General features: G+C 51.7%; 1 protein-coding gene and 1 pseudogene across 9 annotated transcripts; one reads left to right on the top strand and one right to left on the bottom strand.

Moving 5' to 3' along the window:
- Window positions 1–565: 565 nt before the first annotated feature.
- LOC146756123 (maestro heat-like repeat-containing protein family member 6) lies at window positions 566–7478 on the top strand (annotated as a pseudogene). The gene is made up of 17 exons (XR_014937562.1): window positions 566–1193; window positions 1296–1418; window positions 1660–1739; window positions 1866–1983; window positions 2099–2287; window positions 2950–3426; window positions 3572–3726; window positions 3829–3976; window positions 4196–4482; window positions 4644–4758; window positions 4902–5039; window positions 5254–5430; window positions 5736–5891; window positions 6072–6173; window positions 6262–6370; window positions 6463–6522; window positions 6637–7478. The product of XR_014937562.1 is annotated as a maestro heat-like repeat-containing protein family member 6 (transcript).
- Window positions 7479–7812: 334 nt separating this feature from the next.
- On the bottom strand, window positions 7813–17261 carry LOC146756122 (man(5)GlcNAc(2)-PP-dolichol translocation protein RFT1-like). 8 transcript variants are annotated; one of them, XM_085524851.1, is made up of 13 exons: window positions 17163–17261; window positions 16959–17044; window positions 16733–16849; window positions 16156–16345; window positions 15429–15530; window positions 14850–14984; window positions 14078–14156; window positions 13757–13807; window positions 12890–13020; window positions 11623–11767; window positions 10905–11010; window positions 9581–9830; window positions 7884–9129 (listed from the first exon to the last, which is right to left on the bottom strand). In XM_085524851.1, the coding sequence occupies exons 1-13, from the start codon at window positions 17223–17225 to the stop codon at window positions 8965–8967; spliced, it is 1620 nt and encodes a 539-aa protein (XP_085380977.1). In that variant the 5' UTR covers window positions 17226–17261; the 3' UTR covers window positions 7884–8964. The 8 variants fall into 8 exon arrangements, with proteins under 8 accessions (XP_085380976.1, XP_085380977.1, XP_085380974.1 ...); XM_085524850.1 differs by lacking the exon at window positions 7884–9129 and adding an exon at window positions 7813–7882 and having other exon boundaries at window positions 13757–14156; XM_085524848.1 differs by having other exon boundaries at window positions 13757–14156.
- Between the last annotated feature and the right edge of the window lie 849 nt (window positions 17262–18110).

Raw genomic sequence — 18110 nt, 5'->3', positions numbered from 1 at the left:
CAGGCAGCTTCACCCAAATTTCATGTCAGGTCCATTATTCTTCCTATTTTCAGGAAGAAAGGTTTTCCCTTATTCTTGTAGTTTTATTTTCTTTTCCTTTCATGCAAGCAGCTTTGTAGCTTACAAATTGTTTTCTAATCACCTCCTGGTGTGGACAAATCACACAGGTTTGACTCCATGTTTTACATAGTTACCATTTTATATTTGTTCCAGTATGGAACTGTACAGTCATAGAATGGCCTGGGTTGAAAAGCATCTCAAAGATCATCCAGTTCCAACCCCCTGCTTTGTGCAGGGTCGCCAACCACCAGACCAGGCTGCCCAGAGCCACATCCAGCCTGCCTTTGAATGCCTGCAGGGATGGAGCACTGCAGGGCTGGGCTGAGGGCACAGCCCATCCACTGCAGGGTCACTGGGGAGCCCTGAACGAGGGCCAGGACTGGGGGCCTGGATGGGGTGCTTGGGCTCTGCACACCAAGCAGGGCACACTGCACCATCCCATCCCATCCCATCCCATCCCATCCCATCCCATCCCATCCCATCCCATCCCATCGCATCCCATCTAGCTCAGCAACAGCTAGAAACACTGCTGCGTTACCAACACTGTTTTTCTCCTAAAGCCGAAACAGAGCACCAGATGCCAAGAAGGGAAAATCAACTCCGTCCCAATGGAGACCAGAACATGGTTTAATTTGACAGGGGGGGATGCGGGGATGGACTGAAGAAGGACTCCCGGATCCCAACACTGCAGCTGTGGCAAACACACACAGTGAATACAAGGGCTCCTTCCAGACCGAACCTGCCCAAGGACAGGGACGGCTGTGGGGCTCTGGGGCGAGCCCAGTGCAAGAGGAGGGGTTCTATGTGGAGGCGGATGGAATGGGGTGAGATCACAGCCCCGTTACAATGGGCTTTGACCACCAGGAGGCAGAGCTGGAACACGAGGCTCATTCGCCGCTGTTCCTCGCTGCGAGATGGAGCAGAGACCCCCACTCCGAGTTCGAGAGGCTTGGCCAGAGAGGCACGGAGCATCCCGCACCCCCACGGCCCCGCAGGGGCCCGGCGAGGTGCATGGGGTGCAGCCCCAGCAGGGGCCCGTGGGCTCAGCTGAGGATCCTTTTGCCTCCGTCGTGTCACCTCAGGACGAGGATCCCCTGAGCTACATCGACGCCTGCTGTGCATGCAGACCGCAGGTAGTGTGCACTCTGTGCTTCCATGGCTGCCCCTGCCCGGCTGTGCCCAGAGGGTGCCGGGGTCCCCCGATGCCAACCCCTGTAACTCCCCTCCTGTCTCAGACACAGGAACAGAAGCTGCGCTTTCTGGCCTGCGTCCGCACTGCCTGCACAGCTGCCATCACGGACAGCGTGGTCCACAGCCAGCTGTGTGACTACGTGCTGAAGGTGGTGCTGTGCATTGAGGTAATGGAGCACTGCAGGGCTGGGCTGAGGGCACAGCCCTTCCACTGCAGGATCACTGGGGAGCCCTGAACAAGGGCCAGGACTGGGGGCCTGGATGGGGTGCTTGGGCTCTGCACACCAAGCAGGGCACACTGCACCATCCCATCCCATCCCATCCCATCCCATCCCATCCCATCCCATCCCATCCCATCCCATCCCATCACATCACATCACATCACATCCCATCCCGCTGTGCCCACAGGCGCTGCTGCAGGAGGAGCCCGCCGAGCACCTGGACACGGAGCTCCGGCAGCAGGCCATGAGCACCATCGCCGCCATGAGGTACCGCCCCAGCACGGCTTTGCCAGCGTGGAGGCATTGGTCCCAGCCGGGGCCCTGAGCGGGACAGGCTGCAGGGCACAGGGTGCTGAGCGGAGCATCACACCTCTGCCCTCTCTCCCCTCGCAGTGGAGCATGGCTGCTTCCAGAGGAGAAGAACGGTCTCCTGCGTGCCTGCCTCGGCAGCGTCCTCCACCTCCCTTGCTACGAGGACGACGCGGACCTGGATGCGGCACTCTACGTGGAGGTGCGCATCAGCTGAGCCCTGGGGACGCTTCCTGGGCACCAGCACCCGGGATGCCCCTCTGCTGCCAGCAGGACGCAGCAGGGCAGGCCGCCCTGACCCCTGTCCTCCTTTGCAGACCATGGAAGCCCTGCACCACCTGCTGCAGGTGCTGGTGAGCAGCGCTGGCCGCTTTGTCCTCCTGGAGCTGCAGAACATCATGGAGGTTTGGATGTGGCAACGCTGGGGTTTGCGGGGATGGTTCAAGGCCACAAAGGAGGGATCCACACGAGGTCCCCCCAGGGCCTGCTGCGGGCAGGGGGTGCTGGCCCAAAACTAGCCCGTGTGGTGTTAGAGGGATGGGTGGGGAGCAGCGGGAAGATGGCAGGGCTGCAGCAGGACAGGGACGCAACCACCCACCCCGCTGCAGCTGGGGAGCAAGGGGAAGGACGAGTGCCCCGTGCTGTGGGCACAACAGCAACTTTTCTCTCCACAGCTCCTGCTGCCCTTCACCACGTGCCAGCTGGCGGCCGTGGAGGAGAGGGCTGTGGTGTGCATTGCCAGGCTGCTCGCCTTCAGCAACACCTGCGTCTTGCCTGAGGTAGGGAGTCCCGGCGCGCTCAGCTCTGGGGCCACATCCTGGCTCCCCAGCCAGAGCCCACCTGTGTCCAGGCTTGCACAGAGCCTGGGCTGGGCCCTGCTGCCCACTCAGCCGTGCTGCCTCTCTCCCCAGCTGTGCACCTGCTTCGTTGGAACCGCGGTGTTCCAGCACAAGTGCCAGGAGAACCAACGCTTCCCCGTGCTGGGAAAGCTGGTCGGACACCTCATCCTGTCCTGCACTTCCACGGATGACAGGACCAGAGATGAGGCGATTAATGCTGTTCATCAGCTTTTCATCTTCATCGCTGCCCCAAGTGAGAGGAGTTGTGTTGGGCTAGGTCCCTCCAGATGCCCAGACCCCTCACTGACACCGTGTGTGCTCCTGTCCAGGACTGCCATGGCAACCGGAGGAGCGCACAGTACCACAGCTCTGGGACAGCCAAACTTCGCTCCACCAGGAGGTTTCCCGTGAGGACAGAGCCAGAAATATCTTCGAGGTACAAAGAGCAAACCCTGAGCCCACAGGAGAACCCAGGCCTGCAGTGTCAGGAAGAGTGCACGCACTGTCCCCGAGCAGCCCTGGTGCCTTTGGGGCCCTCACGCTTCATATCCCTGGCATCACCCAGCACAGCCTCTGCTCCCAGTTCTCCTGGGACACCTGCACAGCTGAGCAGCCAAGCAGAGGATAAGTCATCCCTCCTCTCCTCCCTCCCACAGGTCCTTCTGAAATACCTCCTGTACCCTGAAAAGGTCAACATTTTACTCACAGCCATTGAGAGCATGAAAGCACCGAGCCTCCACAGCACCCAGCTGGCTGCCCACATGGTGGATGTGCTCGCAGGAGAGGCTCGCTTCCCTCCACAGCAGGTGGGAACCTGCTGCTGCCTCCGCTCCAGCCCTGGGGGCTCTGCTCCATCCCTGGCACTGCGCTTGGCCGGCAGGCAGCAGTGGGGATGGCAGCAGGGCCCTGCTCTGGTGCCATCCCATTCTCACCCATGCTCCCCCCCTCCAGGTGCAAAACATTGTGAAGGCGATCCACAGCAGCCTGCCTTCCATCAAAGCCAAGCCAGCTCTTGAAAGCCTGAGCAGGGCCTTGCTTGTGCTGGCCAGCAAATTCCCAAAGGAGATGGTCAGCAGCCTGCTGGTCTGCTCTCTCACCTGCTCCAGGTATGGGGCCACAGCCCTCAGGGCTCCTCTCCCCCCCCCTCCCCACCCCACGGCCATCAGCCAGGCAGGAGCAGCCACGCTGACAGCCCTGGGGACCTGCAGAGTTGCTGTCACCATGTGGAGGGAAATGCTCTCGGAGTCTTCAACCGTGAAGACGGTGCTGCAGGAGGTGTTCCAAGTGCTCATAAACCACACTCTGCAGCACACCTCCCCATTCATCAAGGAGAGGCCACGTGTCCTTGCCCTGGCCGTGAGTTCCTCATTCTGCCAGCTGAACCCCAGCTGAGTCCCCACTCCCCTTCCCTGTCCACCCCCGAGCCTTCTTCCTGCCCTGGGATGCATCCATAGACCTGCCTGGGGCTCTGGGGGTCTCCCTCCCCCCCCCTCCCTTTCTCCATCCCTACACTTCTAGAGACGGGGTGGAAACCCAGGGGACAGGGCAAGAATCATATCCGGGTGCTTTCTGCAGGCAGCAAGGATCCTACCAGAGATACTCCAGCTGCCTCTGGTCCTCAAGGAGGCTGAAGCCGTCTTCCCCCAGCTCTTCCCAGCCCTTCTCCTGCAAGTGTCCTTCACTTCAGGGCTCCTGATGTGACTCGCACCCTTCTCCACCTGCAGGTCCACGGTGCAGTCCTTGAAGGTGCTGCTCTGCAGCGTGGGCCTCCAGAAGCAGATGGAGGCCATCCAGGAGCAGGGGGGCTGGGACGCGCTTCTCAGCACTGTGACCCACCTCCAGGGTGTGCAGGTGGTGGCCAGGTGGGAGCCCTTCCTTGTGGTGTCACGGGGGTCCCCAGTTCTCAGCCAAACTGCAGCCACAGCACCAGAGCCTGTGGCCCCTGCAGCAGTGGCAAGAGGGCTGCACAGCCAGAGCTGCGTCTGCCTGGTTCAGGGCTCACGGTGCCTTCTTATCCCTGCAGGGTGATGAGGGAACTGCCTGCTGCTCTGCGTGACCCCATCTTCCAGCAGCTGGTTGAGCTGCTCAGCACCAACTTCTACTCCTGGGATATGGTGGCCATGGTCTTCCTCGTTGAGGTGAGCAACAGCTGCAGAAGCAGAGAACACTGGAGGCTGCAAGGCCACTGGCAGCACGAGCCCTGCTGCCTCCCTCGGGGCCTGCTGTCTTTCCCCAAGCTGACTGTTAGATCCAGCACTAAGAGCCACGTGTGTTGTTGCAGATGCTGGAATGCATGGACCTCAGCAAAGAGCTGCACCGCATCATAGGAATCTTTGCCCACTATCTGCAGAGCAAGAGGGTGGGCATGCAGCAGCTGGTGCTCAGGGGCATCCTGCAGCTCAGCAAGAGGCAGGACACGGTGAGCAGGGGTGGCCAGGAATGCCACAGGTTGGGCTGGGCCTGCCATGGGGCTGTAGCGGGGCCATGTACAACTCGGCAACTCTTCAGGCAGTGAGGAGCTGGTGCGCTCTGCCCACCCCATCACTGCCTGCTATTCAGGGCTGGTACTGGAGTAGCCTTGCCCTCATTACGCTTGCTGCCGTACCTAAAGGATGGGGTGTTTTTCCCCACAGGCAAGGACAATGATCATCTTCCTGCCGTGCATCATGGAGCAGCTGCAGGATGCAGATAGTGACATCCGTGCCACGGCCCTACCAATATTCAGCAACCTGCTGCACCTCCTGAAGGAGGTTAAGCTCAGCGTCATGGCTCTGGAGCTGGCCGGCAAGCTCCCAGCTCTGCTTAACGATGTAAGGATGATAGGGAGTCCAGCACACGAGGGATGTGGCTGCCAGCCCAGCGTGCCCATGCCTGCTGCCTTGTGACAGCGCACCAGGGGACTTTCCTGGCCGCTCACCAGGTTCAGGCACTGCGTGGTCCTGGGCAGACTTTCCGCTGGGCAGAGCTTGCACACTTTGGAGCAGTTCTGAGGGCATCCTCAAGATCTGCATCCTCTCAGCTCGGAGATTTTGCCCCCACTTCACTGGTGGTGCTGTCCCTGCTTGCCATGGACTTGGAGCTGCTGACACAGATGTCCTTCCTTCCTCCTCCACAGGAGTCCGGCACGGTGCGTCAGCTCTCCATCGACTTCTTCCTCAAAACGCTGAGCTTTGTGGAGGGCCAAGAAAAGAGGAAGATGCAGAAGACGGTGTGCAGGAACCTGGTCCTGCTGTATCTACACCTGCACGATGAGGAAGAGAACGTGTCCAAGGTGGGAATCAGGTTCATCTGGGGGAGGGTGATGCTGCTCCCGTGGTGCCCCCCATACATCAAGAGTACTGCAGCCCACAGCAGCATCAGCCCCTGCTGCTGCATCCTCCCTGCAGAGGGGCTCTGGGGACACGGGCTCTGGGGCTGCTCGGGCTGCGGTGCTATCTCAGCTCTTTGGCAGGCCTCCCAGAAAGCCCTCCTTGGTGCTGCACGGTTCCTGCGCTGGAGGAAGCTGGAGCACCTGGTGCAGACAGAGCAGTTCTGGCAGATCAGCGACTGCATGGTGTGTATGCGCAACAGTATGCCCATTCCCACACCCCAGGACAGGGTCGGGACCAGCCTGCACTGACCTCACATTCTTCCCTCTTCAGCTGACCAAGAGGAGGAGACAGAGTGCAGCGCAGGACTACCTGGGCGACTGCCTGCTCTACCTGCAGAGCCTGCAGGAAACCCTGCGACTGGAGGCCGTGAGGTTCATCGGTGAGCCACGAGGCTGAGCTTCCCCCATCCCCGGCCCTCCATGCTGCACCCACGGAACAGCGGGGGTCGCTGACGGGGCTTTGTGTTCGCAGGGCTCTTAGGGCGGCACATGAGGGATGAGCAGCGGGCTGACAGAGAGCACATCTACCAAAGTAAGCCAGGGAGTGGGATGTTGGGGCAGCCAGCAGGTGACATGCCTGTCCCTCGCTCCCTCCTGCCAGAGGGGAGAGCTGGGTCATCATGCCTCTCTGTTCCTCTTATCGCAGGCCTTCAGGGAATGAAGCATGACCCCAGTCCAGCTGTCGCTTCCTTGGCCCTTCAGACGCTGAAGATCCTGAAGGAAACGAGGCCACATCCACAAGGAGCCATTGGGCAGCTCTCCACCAGGCTCCGTGGCACATGGAGGAGGTGGCGCTCCTCCCGGGCAGACAGCTGAGCGCCCTGCAAAGCTCCCAGCATCTCCTGCCTGCTGCTCAGCCCCACTCCTCGGGCACATCACTTCCCTTTGCCCCATCGCCCGCACAAATTGTGCTTTTGGAAAGTAAATGGGAGTCGTTAGGACTGGCCCTAGTATCCAGTTTTCATAGTGACTGGGCCCGTGTGCTGCTTTGTAACCTGTTATACTGCAGATAACAGCGGAGCGACATAATGGGAGAATTTCTAGCATTTCCAATGCAGTCTCAGGAACTGCAATTATTAGGCATTATCCAGGTTATTATCCAGTGTGCTTCTATTTTATTAATAAATTGGATGTGAATCAAATAGGATCTAATGTTACCAATGCTGGAATCTATGGGAATAGGCATTTGATGTGTTAGTAATGCTGGTTACAATGCTGTTAGCCTACCAATGAGCCTTTTCTAAATTGGAGAAGACAAAACCTGGACAGAAATCTCGGGTGAAGGGGATGTTCCTGTATCATAGTGTGATCACTTCCTTTCAGCCCGCTCATCAGGATTTGTAAACTATGACCGTGCATCACTTGAGACAAAGCTGTTGGGTGCACCTGGGCTGGAGTCAGGGAGGTCACAAGTACCTGATGGGGGCGGTCACATGTACCGGTATATACTATTTGTTGCAAGGCATTAAATTCGTTCTTTTGGCATTACGCACTGTGTGTGAGTCTCATCTGTTCCCCATGTGCGGAGGCACGGTACTTTCACACGCAGCCTTGACTTGTCGCCGGATTTGGAGGCGACAGTTAAGAAAACATTTCTAACAGAACCAAACATTTCTAACGGTACCACAGTGATACCAGAAAGCATTTCACCCCGTCAGCTCTGTCCATTGGTACCAACTCCTCACTGCCATTGGAAGTGAAGATGCTTCTAGAGCTGTCTCAGGACCTGTGGAGTTTGCTATGTGATGACAGTGAAGTCTTCATGCTGTACGTCTCAGCACACTCGGCATTTCCTGCTCCGCTCAAACCACGTGAAGGGAATGCTGGTTGTTACAACGTGCTGCTCGTATGCTCTGAAGTCACATCTTAGACCAGCAATACGACATGGCGCCCTTAGGAAACAAAATTCAATGCTTTATTGCTTCTGAGCATTGACATTTTCAATAAATTAAATCAACACAAAGGTTTATAACAAACACAAAAAGGAGCAACCAGATGAAAAACCTCGTTGTAAGAAAAAGCAGCATTTTTTTAATCCAAAAGCAAGAGATCCAACACGCACAAACCCAGAAGGAAATCTCATTCAACATACACAACGTTCCACTTTGCAGAAAGGCGAGACAAATCTGCTCATAACTGCACTGATCACCTCAGGTAGGAACAGAACAGCAGTGAAGTCAATGATATTTAACTCTACCTTCTGGAACTTGGACGTGACTGTAATTCACAGCTGTTGTTCGGCACTGCTCAAAAACCCACCACACTTCTGTCTAGAGAAAAGCTTCAGAGCATTTCTGACAAGCTAATCGATTCTCTCCTTACATGAATGATGCTGACAGAAGTAAACTCACACAGCCAGCTTGGACTTGGACACGCTGCATATTCCAGTAGCTTCCCTGCAAGTACCAGAACTGTCTGTTTAATGCTTCTCACTTCAGGGCACCGATAACTCAGGTTTTTCTGCGCTGCATTACGTTCCACTTTGGTACTGGTTTCGTGCTTGGTCCTCGCTCCAGTGTTTGCTTCAGGTTTTGGTTCTGGTTTTTGTTTTTCAACATCAAACCATTTCTTTGCTAACTTTTTCAACAGCCCACCATCCTCAATAAGGGTATTCTTAATTACATGTTAATTAAGACGTAAGCCATACAATGCCTTCATATATGTCTCCCTACCAGTAAGAATGGGAGCTCCCCACATTAATTCTGGCCATCAGTTCATGTCAGGCAGGTGCACTACAGACCTTCATCACCAACGAGGCTGTTGGAAGAAAAGCTAAGAACGAATGATGCATGAAGAGAAAATTACTCGGCTCTCTTTCACTGTACAGAGTAGTTTAGTCAGCAACCACTTATACTGTCACTATCAATACTTCCAACAAACTCATGTGGAAACCTTTATCCAGGCAGACCCGTGCAAAGAATACAACCCTCCATAATTGCAGCCACGAACAAGAATTATTCTGCCCACGAGCATTTCATGTTCCTTTCTTCATATACTGGGAGAGGAACTGGCTTCTGACAAAGTGGACCAGCTTGGTCTCTGTGCAGAACATGGTAATGGTGGTAGCTGCAAAGCACAGCGCCCCAATGCTGATGTGAATCAGCCTTGACATCCAACCCTTATCGCAGCAGAAGAATGCCTAAAACAAAGGGAACCAGCAACTGAAGGAAAACCAGTTGGCACAAGGTAGGCCAGCTACATACATGATAGATGTTGTTGTTTTATTCCCCCTGCACTGCTTTTTTATTTTTTTAACCGAATCTTTAGTGACCATTTCTTTGCACTATCACCATCAATTACCAAGAACTAAGAATGTGGATATACAGATGGCCAGCAGAACTGTCTGACTCATTAGGTACACAGTTCTCTGCCACCTGGAGAAGGCAAGCAGGCACACATCTGAAGATCAATATAATTGCATGTCTTTGTTTCATTTTTAATAGATCTATACGCAGCCTTGCAAGATGTAATGGAAATCTCCAAGGCTATGGTTGTAAGCCTTTCCTGTTGATAATATTTCTTTCCTTCTGGTAATGAAGCCATCTGACAAACCTCCGCAGTGAAAGGAACATCCCGAGGCAGATACTTACCTCTGAATAAACAGTAATTCCTCCACTTATGACATAAGCGAGTATTAAAAACGGTGAGGGAAGCAAGCCTGTCAAAGGTCTGTAGGAGCTTTCCTTGAAGTACTCATAGATGTACTGGATGCTGTGAGCAATGCGAATACCCATATTAAAGCAGTTGGCAAGGATGAAGCCAACACTTCCGTGCCAGCGGGTCAAGAAATAAGAGATGCACAGGAACACGAAGGACAAGGCCAGCATAACAAAATTGTACCTAGGAAGAAGAAACAATATAAACAACATATGCAGTTGCACCATTTAATTACTAAACTCATTTTCAGAAGATAAAAATCCATTCGCTTTCTAAAACATGGGAGCAACAACTCCTGTCATCTGCTAACAGCCGGCAAGGCTGAGAAAAGAAATGCAGCACAAGAATGAAAAATACGTTGAGTAAACTAAACCAACAACTACTTTAAGTGAAGGAAATTCTATCCTACTATTCACCTGTGCATTCACTTCAGAAAACCTACTAACAATAATTAGCAGTATCAAACACTGAGGACTTTTTCCTTCTCTATTCGGTACTGAAGAACAATAACGCTCAATAGGGTGACACTTAGTCCTGCTCCAAACAGTGGCTTTAAAGAGAAGATCACACTTGGAAAGGGGGACAAAAGCAGTCCTTGCACATCTAAAAAGAATTGCTCAATTGCTAAACTGCTAAAAGAGGATCTCTTTTAATTAATGACCTAAAAAAAATAAAGGCCTAATTAATTTGGAACAGAGCTGTAATAGACAACAGCCACAGAAGTGAAACAAGTCCGATGGCAGCCATCAGGTTGCAGTGCCAACACACCACAACAGAGAACCAAGAAAACATCCAGGCTGCAAAACATCACAGGAAGTCATCTTGTCCAGAGCTCTCCTCAAGGCCGATAAACCACTGAACTCATGTCATCCCAAATGTGATCTATAGAAACTGTGACTGAGAAGTTTTAACAGCTGCAAGACTTTAAGGAGTTTAACATAACAGTCCACCTTAAAAACTGAAGCTTCTATTCACGTACATGTACAGAAAATAAGACTTCACATTAAATTACTTTCCCAGTTTGCTGTGTATTAAAGCTAATAACCTTGTCAGTTCGGATCCTTTTTACCCAAAGGTTTAAACTAAAGCTTTTACATCGAGGTCTGCACACAGTCCTTAAAACGACTGCAAAAAGAAACTGCCTTCTCAGTAACAGAAAAGCATTTCCAAGCGAATATCCAAGCAGAACAATTGTTCCCCATTTGCATGCTTAACTCCATGCAAATCACACACAGATGCACTGGGGGTACTCCTCACCTGTCCACTTCTTCTTTGCACATCGAAGCAAACGTGAAACATTCTGTTACTCCATTGACAGCAAGAAATAGGACATACAACGAGTAGCACCGGAGAAGATCGGGACCTACAACAAAATAAAGACAGCAGCATTACAAGGATAAAGAGATCATTATTTCTTTTATAAAGCCACAGTTTCATACTCCACAACAGAAGCTGTAACATTATCACCGATGATAACAGCAACTTCTGTGTCCCTTTGAGAAGCTTCTGGTCTGGACATCTTGACAAGATGACAAACAGAATAAACAAAGCAAGGGGAACCCAAACACAAAGTACAAGGCGGCAGCAGCTATTAATGTAACAGACAAGATCTCCTCCACAAAAGTGGTGGTTGTATTTATTGGGCCATAAGCTGGTACATGTGACGCAAGTCAGGAAAAGCCAATGCTTTATCCTTCCTTCCTTGTAAACCTCCTAATATTGTTAAAACTACTGCTGGGCTACATTCCAGCCTCTGCAAGCATCCCTGCAGGTAACTTTGGGAGCTGTGGTGCTACAGTTGGAATATTCTAAATGCATGCATCTACAGGAGGGCAAAGCAATCAAATAATTCTACCAGAATGAGGCTACTTGAAGCTCCTTTTAACCTGAGCTGATTTTTTTCAGACAGAAAGCTGACCGAGCCAAGAGCTCAGAACAGAGCTGAGAAACAAAAAACACAGCTAAAGCTTTTTACCTGTTTCAGAACTGAGCATTGAACCTCCATAAATATCCAGAGCCAGCTGAGAAAAGGCACATCCAAAAACAGCAATGGTAAGGCCAATCAGAAGCACCAGCTTCAACAGCAGTTCTAACACATTCGAAGCCATAGCAACATCATCCTGGAGAAAAAAACAGAAACAAAACAACAAAACCCAGCAGTCAATTACATGAACTAGAACCAGCACAACTGCTGCTGTCACCAAGAGAAACTGTTCCAGGGGGAAAAAGTCCACTGGCACAATGCAAGGCACAGCCAAGACTATTTTTTGGTATTGACACACCTACACACTTGGTCCTGGCTTCCAGCTGTGCTCAGGTATTCTTATTCTCTTCCGTATTATATGCAGAACTCTCAACAAAGATCAGCCATTGACAGCTCTGTTTCAGGGCTTAAGGAAAGGGGCAAACAGCAGCCAGTAAATAGCAAAGAAAAGCACAGCATTTGCCCAGGGCCACAGCCTGAATCACCAAAAGGGCCACGTCTTCATTGTTACACTGGACTACAAGTTTCGCCACAGCATAAGGAGCCACTTGTGAGTTCTGTACATGGTAAGATGCAGCTGCCCACACCCCTCATGAGGAGTCAAACCTCCTGCCAGGTGCACGGGATAAGCCCACACACAAACACACCATGAACACTCCACGTCAAACACACACACAGGTACACCTCTGTCAGCCTGCCATTAACGTGAGACACGACACTTGGCTGACTGGGACCTTCCTATCTGACCAAGAATTTCTTCTAGAGCATACAGAAACCTCTCCTTCATGTAACCATCGTTACTGCGCAAACAATCCCAAAGTTCAGCCAAAACACAGCTGTCTTCCTCTGGAAAGGGCACCCTCTGAAGCGCTCAATGCTTACCAGCCTGTTGTATTTTCAAGTCAGTCAAATATTGTCAAGTGCCACTTATTTGCTGGAAAGAGATTGAACCTACAGTAATTGCCTCAGCACAGCTGCACAGACATGGTGCACAAGCACCATGCTGTTGGAGTAGAGGATTTTAACTTCAATTACCAGACAATGCAGCATTATGTCATTGCACCTCGTAACTCCTACTTCGCTACCTTTTTATCCATTTGCTTTTTGTCCAGACTCCTTCGGCATGGTCTCCACTTCAAGTTTCTTTCCAAATATCTTTACACTTAGTAATTTAAACACACGTCAGTCACACTCCTGATACAATTGATCTCCAACAGAAGGTAAGCATTTCATGTGGAACCAATACTAACAAACGTACCTGCTTCTGATCCTTTACATTCTTCCCTCTTTCCAATACTTGAGCGAAAAAGACATAAAAACTCTCTTCAATAGGCAAAAAGATGAACCTGGCCACCAGCGACCCGAGATTATTCACGATATCATACACACCTTCACAAACAAAACACACCAACAAGCTGTCACTTTTTTCTGGCACAAATTCCTATTCCACATTTCTGATAAACAAAGAGAGAACCAGTGGAACTTAATGCAGCATTAGAGCAAATCTAGCAATAGCCCCAGACACCCCCAGGCAGCCCCTTCAGTTCTTACTACAGAGGAAGATAAAAGATCCAGATGCAAGAGAATCAGCCTGTGGCGCAGCCAGTGCTGTCACCTGAACTGCTGCTGCCATTCATTACTCTGTAAGGACACTGCTTTTATGGAGCACATTCAGTTGGAGATGTGATGCTACAAACAACAGTGTTCCTGCTGTAACAGCTAACAGACTGCAAAGGAAGACAACAGGGCCAAGAAAATGAAGAGAAGGAACTGCAATGTATCAGATACTATGCTGCCTCCTTCCAAGTTTTTAAAACAGAAACAAGACGCACAGCAGAAGAGGCACAACTGCCAAGTTTTGATCCAAGGGAGAAGCATTCCTTAAATCCACGACCCTCAAACAAGTTGCTCTGGTTTTGTTTCTTGTTTTTTGGTGTGTGTTATATTTAATAACCATTTACCCATCATTCTCTGAAATGCACCTCAACGTCCCAGCGCCACTGAAATCCTCCAACATTTTCATGTTATTTTCAAATGGTTTCTAATATTTTCAGTATTTTCAGAAGCAGACAAAAAGGAGCAACTAGAAAATGATGTCATTGTTGCACAGCATCGCCACACTCACCCTGATCGCCAAAGTTTATCACATTCAGAAAAGTCATCACGTATCGCTCACCTGAAGTTGAAAACACAGAAGTAAGGACAAACCCCCACATCTCTCCCCGTGTGTGTCCAGGCCCTGCTAACAGGACGCATTCCAGAGACATGTCCAGCAGGACGGTACAGTTCTGATCCTCCACAAACCTTCCGTAACTGCACCTGGGTTGCCAACACCTGCTGGTGCCGCTCTGACCACCATCCCCTCCCAGCCTTCCCAGGCTCCTTGTCCATTTTGTGACCTGTATCCACTTTCCTTCCCCCAGCATTCCCACACATCGAGCCTCACCCTCTGTCAAAATCTGCTTCAGGAAGGACTGTTTGAAGAAGCTCCAAGTCAGCCATGCTTCCTTCCAGTTAAGGAAAGCCTGCAAAATCAAAGAAGCAGCGTCACCCTGGTCTGGCTGACTTTCTCCCTTGTGGAAAATCACCATCTTTGCAGATACACAAAGGAACTGCATAAGTTTTCTACAGAGTAAATCACTCAACAGTAACCAGAGAGGGGGAAAAGTTGTTTAGCAGACCAATATAACTCTGCCCCTCACAGTACTGTACATCTTTCAGTGCTCTTCAAAGCACTCCTGCAAGCCTCACAAGACAGAACTGCCTTCATGTCCTCAATCTCTCAGTCTCTTCCTCATCTTTGCCTTTTCATTTCTTTCTTTGCCCCATTTCCTTTTTGGAGGACATCAGAGATCTGAGTATCTGCAGGACGCTGTGCACCACCACGTTCTGTCTGAGAAGAAGTTGAAGTACCAGCTCTGTAAGACAACCCTGGATTCTCTTCTACCTGATACCAGCTCACTCCCTTTAACACTGTAAATGTTCCATCTCCAATCAACAGATGAGGCAGCCAACGAGGCCCAGAAACAAAGAGCTCCAGGTTCACTGTGGTTTTCTGACAAGGATTTGAATGCAACAACTGTGAATGGAATTTTATGCAACCATGCTTCCTAACCAGCCATGGTGTCCAGGAGCAGAAATAATCTCTCAGTCACTCCATCAACTCCAGTTTTCAAAGCGCTCTCGTCAAAGACTTAAGAATGAACTGTGTGACCTACCTTATCCGCCATCCAGTTAGGTAACAGGCCTTTCATTCTTGTAATCGGAAATGACTTCTTTGTTGCTTCAGGAGACCCCAAGAACTTTGCAAAACAAACCACATAGCACAGCACCAGAACACTGGTGTACAAAAGCTGGAAAGACAAGGAAGGAAAAAAACAAAGAATGAGTGAGAACTCAGTGAGAAGTGAAGGCAGTTCTTCCTCCTGTCAACTCTGAACCTAGCTGAAGGCGTTACTGTAACTCCCCTCCCCACACACAGAGTACTGTTGATTTAAATTCATTTTAATCAGCAGATCAGCATCACAGCCCTCTGCCCTCAAGAACAGCTAAAGCACACACAACGTAACAACCTTATTCACAAAATGTACCTTTAGGCACACAACAAAGGTGCCCATTAAACTGACTGGGCTCAACGCGCCAAGTAACGTCTATCACCAAAATCCTTCACATTTAAACCCTCACCTCGGAGGAACATTCTCTCACCTCCTCAGTGTTATCTAGCAGGTTAAATGTCACAGACAGCAGCAAAGAACATTTCAGAGCAAGAATTTATATACAGAATACAGGAAACTTACCTGAGCCAAGGAAAAAATGTGAAGGCCCCATTGCGGATAAAGGATGACTAAGATAACTGTCAAAGTGCATTTTGACACTATCGAAAGGCTTTCAGCAATTACCTTCAAGAAAGAGAAAATAGACAACGCTCATTTTTGCCAGCTTAACCACCTACAGGAAGGCAAAGCACTCCAGTTTCACACACACAACCCACAAAGGACCTGTAAGGCATTCACAGTCAGTGTGGCTACCACAGTTCTGCTGCTGCATTGACCACCTCACGCTGCAGCATCTCTGCACATTCTCAAGTCTTATACGGCACTTTTCCCCCATCACACTGCCCCGCTCCCTTGTGTGGGACCCACATGGGAGTAAATCCTGCTTGGCACAATCGTGACCCCAGCTGCTGCATTTCACAGCCTCACACCGACAGTGAAAAGCAGAAGTGTGGAAGGCGTCTGTGCCTCCCTCTGAGCAACACTTGTGATTATACATTTAATGAGCATTAGGGAGGTAACTTCTAAACAAATTAACTTCCTTTTTTAAACAGGAGCAAATTAACGTTACAAATACATTATGACTACATCGTACAGCACGAAGCAACCCATAGCTTCATTTGTTTTTTAAGCACCCCTGAACATGCACAGATCCAGTTCAGGAATCTGGTCTTCATTTCCATTACGTCACTTTTTCAGCACGAAGTTTCTCCGTCCCACACAGCCCTATGCTCACAGCTTCCCTACTAACCTTAAGCCTTACAAACAGGTGAGCCTGGGCTAAAACCCAGAATGGCTCCCCTAGAAGCTCAACAACTGCAGAGAGGCCAAACGCCACCACGCCAGCCTGATAGTGAGGAACCACGGATGGATCCGGAATTTCAAGTACGTGCAGCCAGACGAAGCCCAGGAAAACAGACCAGAAGACACCAAGAGGGACTCTAAAAAGTTAATGTAAAAACAGTCAGGTTTCCTTCAGCAGAAAAAAGAACAAGAGAAAATCTGATTCAAATTTCCCACGCTGCTGTACTTTACGTATGTCGAAAGAGATCAGACAAACTCATTGCTATTGTAGCTACAAGTTTTGGTGTAAAACCTGTCAGTGCGAGCTACTACTTGCAGCTATGAGTCTGATAGCCCCAATGTAACTGTTACAGTGAGCCTTCCAGGCAACGGCAGTGGAGTCAGCAGAAGAAAACATGCACAGCATGCAGTGCAGACACGGGCTGCAGACACGGGCCGCCTCGTGCAGGTCCCGCTGCAGGACCCGCCGCCTCCTCCAGCCGGAACCAGGAGTGAGCTCTAAAGCAAAGCGGAGCCGCTCTCACGTCAGCCACAGCAGGTTGATGGTCGCGGCCCAGCTCCGCTCCGCGCCGCCGCTCAAGCAGGCCCTGCGGAACGCCTCCCTGGCCAGGAACACCGCGGTGGAATAGAGCAGCGTCAGCCTGCGGGAGACACGACGGGACACGGGGTCGGCCCCGCTCCGTGCCAAGGAAACCCGGCCACCAGAGGCGGTTCCCGGCGGCTCCCATTGCCGGGGCAGCGCGGCGTCACCTCACGCTGACGACGCCGAGGAGCTCCCTGGACAGGTAGCGCAGCGTCAGCGCGTTCAGCCCGAAGGTGACCGCCCGGAACAGCACCTGCGGGGGAATGGGGGAGGAAAGCGCTGCCGGGGGGCCGGGCCGGCTCCCGCGGGCGCCGCCCAGGAGGGCGAGGAGCGGGAGGAGGCGGGGCCGGGGGTCCCGGGTCGGCCCGCACCTGCAGCAGGGCGCTGGACGAGGCCAGGCGGGCGGTCTGACGGAGAGCACCGACGGCCGCCATGACACCGAGCGACCGGCCGGAAGGACGGCGTCGCGCCGCGATGATGTCACGAGGGGGCGGACGGCAGCAGAGCTGAACCCGACCCGTGTGGTGCCTGTCAGCAGGTGGCGGCGGGGTGACACAGCGGGGTGTGCAGCGATACAATGTACGGCCTCAGTGTGCGGGGAAATGGCAGCCAGAGGCGTCCAGCTCCACTTGTGAATGTGGATGGAGCACAAGCAGCGCGTGTGAGCGCAGTGATGTGGTGCATTGCAGCACTGGGGGCACGGACAGGAAAGAAAAGCCCCAGATCTGGCCATGCAGCTTTTAGCAGCGCCGCATTCGGCTCTTGTTCTTTGCTGGCCAAAACACGGAGCTGCTGGTAGTGACAGTGCTGAGACACGGTGCTTTGTAGCTGACACTGCTCCACACAACTGTGCTGTTGTGCTCTTTGCACCCGGTGCAGTTCCCATGGAAATAAACGGCAGGCATTACTTTTGGAGCAGCCCGTACAATACAACTTCACCACCTCATTTTATCTGTGCCTTATCATCCTACCTAAAATGTAAGACTCTTTTCTGAGAATCCAATAGTACCGAAGGTTCATCGTAAGAGACACTTCAGAAGTCACCTCAGGCTGTTCTAAGCGGTAGAACACTCCCATCGCATCCTGAGGAATGTGGAGAGGTTCAAAGAAGAGGCTCTGACCCCACGTCTGAGGCTAAACCAGCACTGACATCCTCCGTGCACACCATACTCCTAACATTCCATGTCTGATGTGGAGCAAACTCCTGTCCATCCGCACACAAAACCTGATGCGATCAATTATGCTGAAAGCACAATACAGAAAGCAAAAACCTGTTCTCTGTCTGTGGCGAACCTGAAATCTTTCCAACAGAAACAGAG

Source organism: Coturnix japonica, chromosome 28 (assembly GCF_054131305.1).
Source record: "Coturnix japonica strain WE chromosome 28, WE-NBRP24, whole genome shotgun sequence".
Lineage (NCBI taxonomy): Eukaryota > Metazoa > Chordata > Aves > Galliformes > Phasianidae > Coturnix > Coturnix japonica.
The sequence above is the reverse complement of the archived record's forward strand: the minus strand, read 5'-3'. Positions and strand labels throughout refer to the sequence as shown.

Bases quoted from the DNA above. Each gene is read 5' to 3' on its own strand.
- LOC146756122 (XM_085524848.1), bottom strand. From the start codon at position 17,225: ATGGCGGCCGTCGGTGCTCTCCGTCAGACCGCCCGCCTGGCCTCGTCC. The intron at 17,045-17,162 runs GTGCGGGCCGAC...ATTCCCCCGCAG, and splicing joins CGTCCAGCGCCCTGCTGCAG to GTGCTGTTCCGGGCGGTCAC. The intron at 9,831-10,904 runs GTGAGGAGTACC...TCTTCTTCCTAG, and splicing joins TGCAAAGAAGAAGTGGACAG to GTACAATTTTGTTATGCTGG.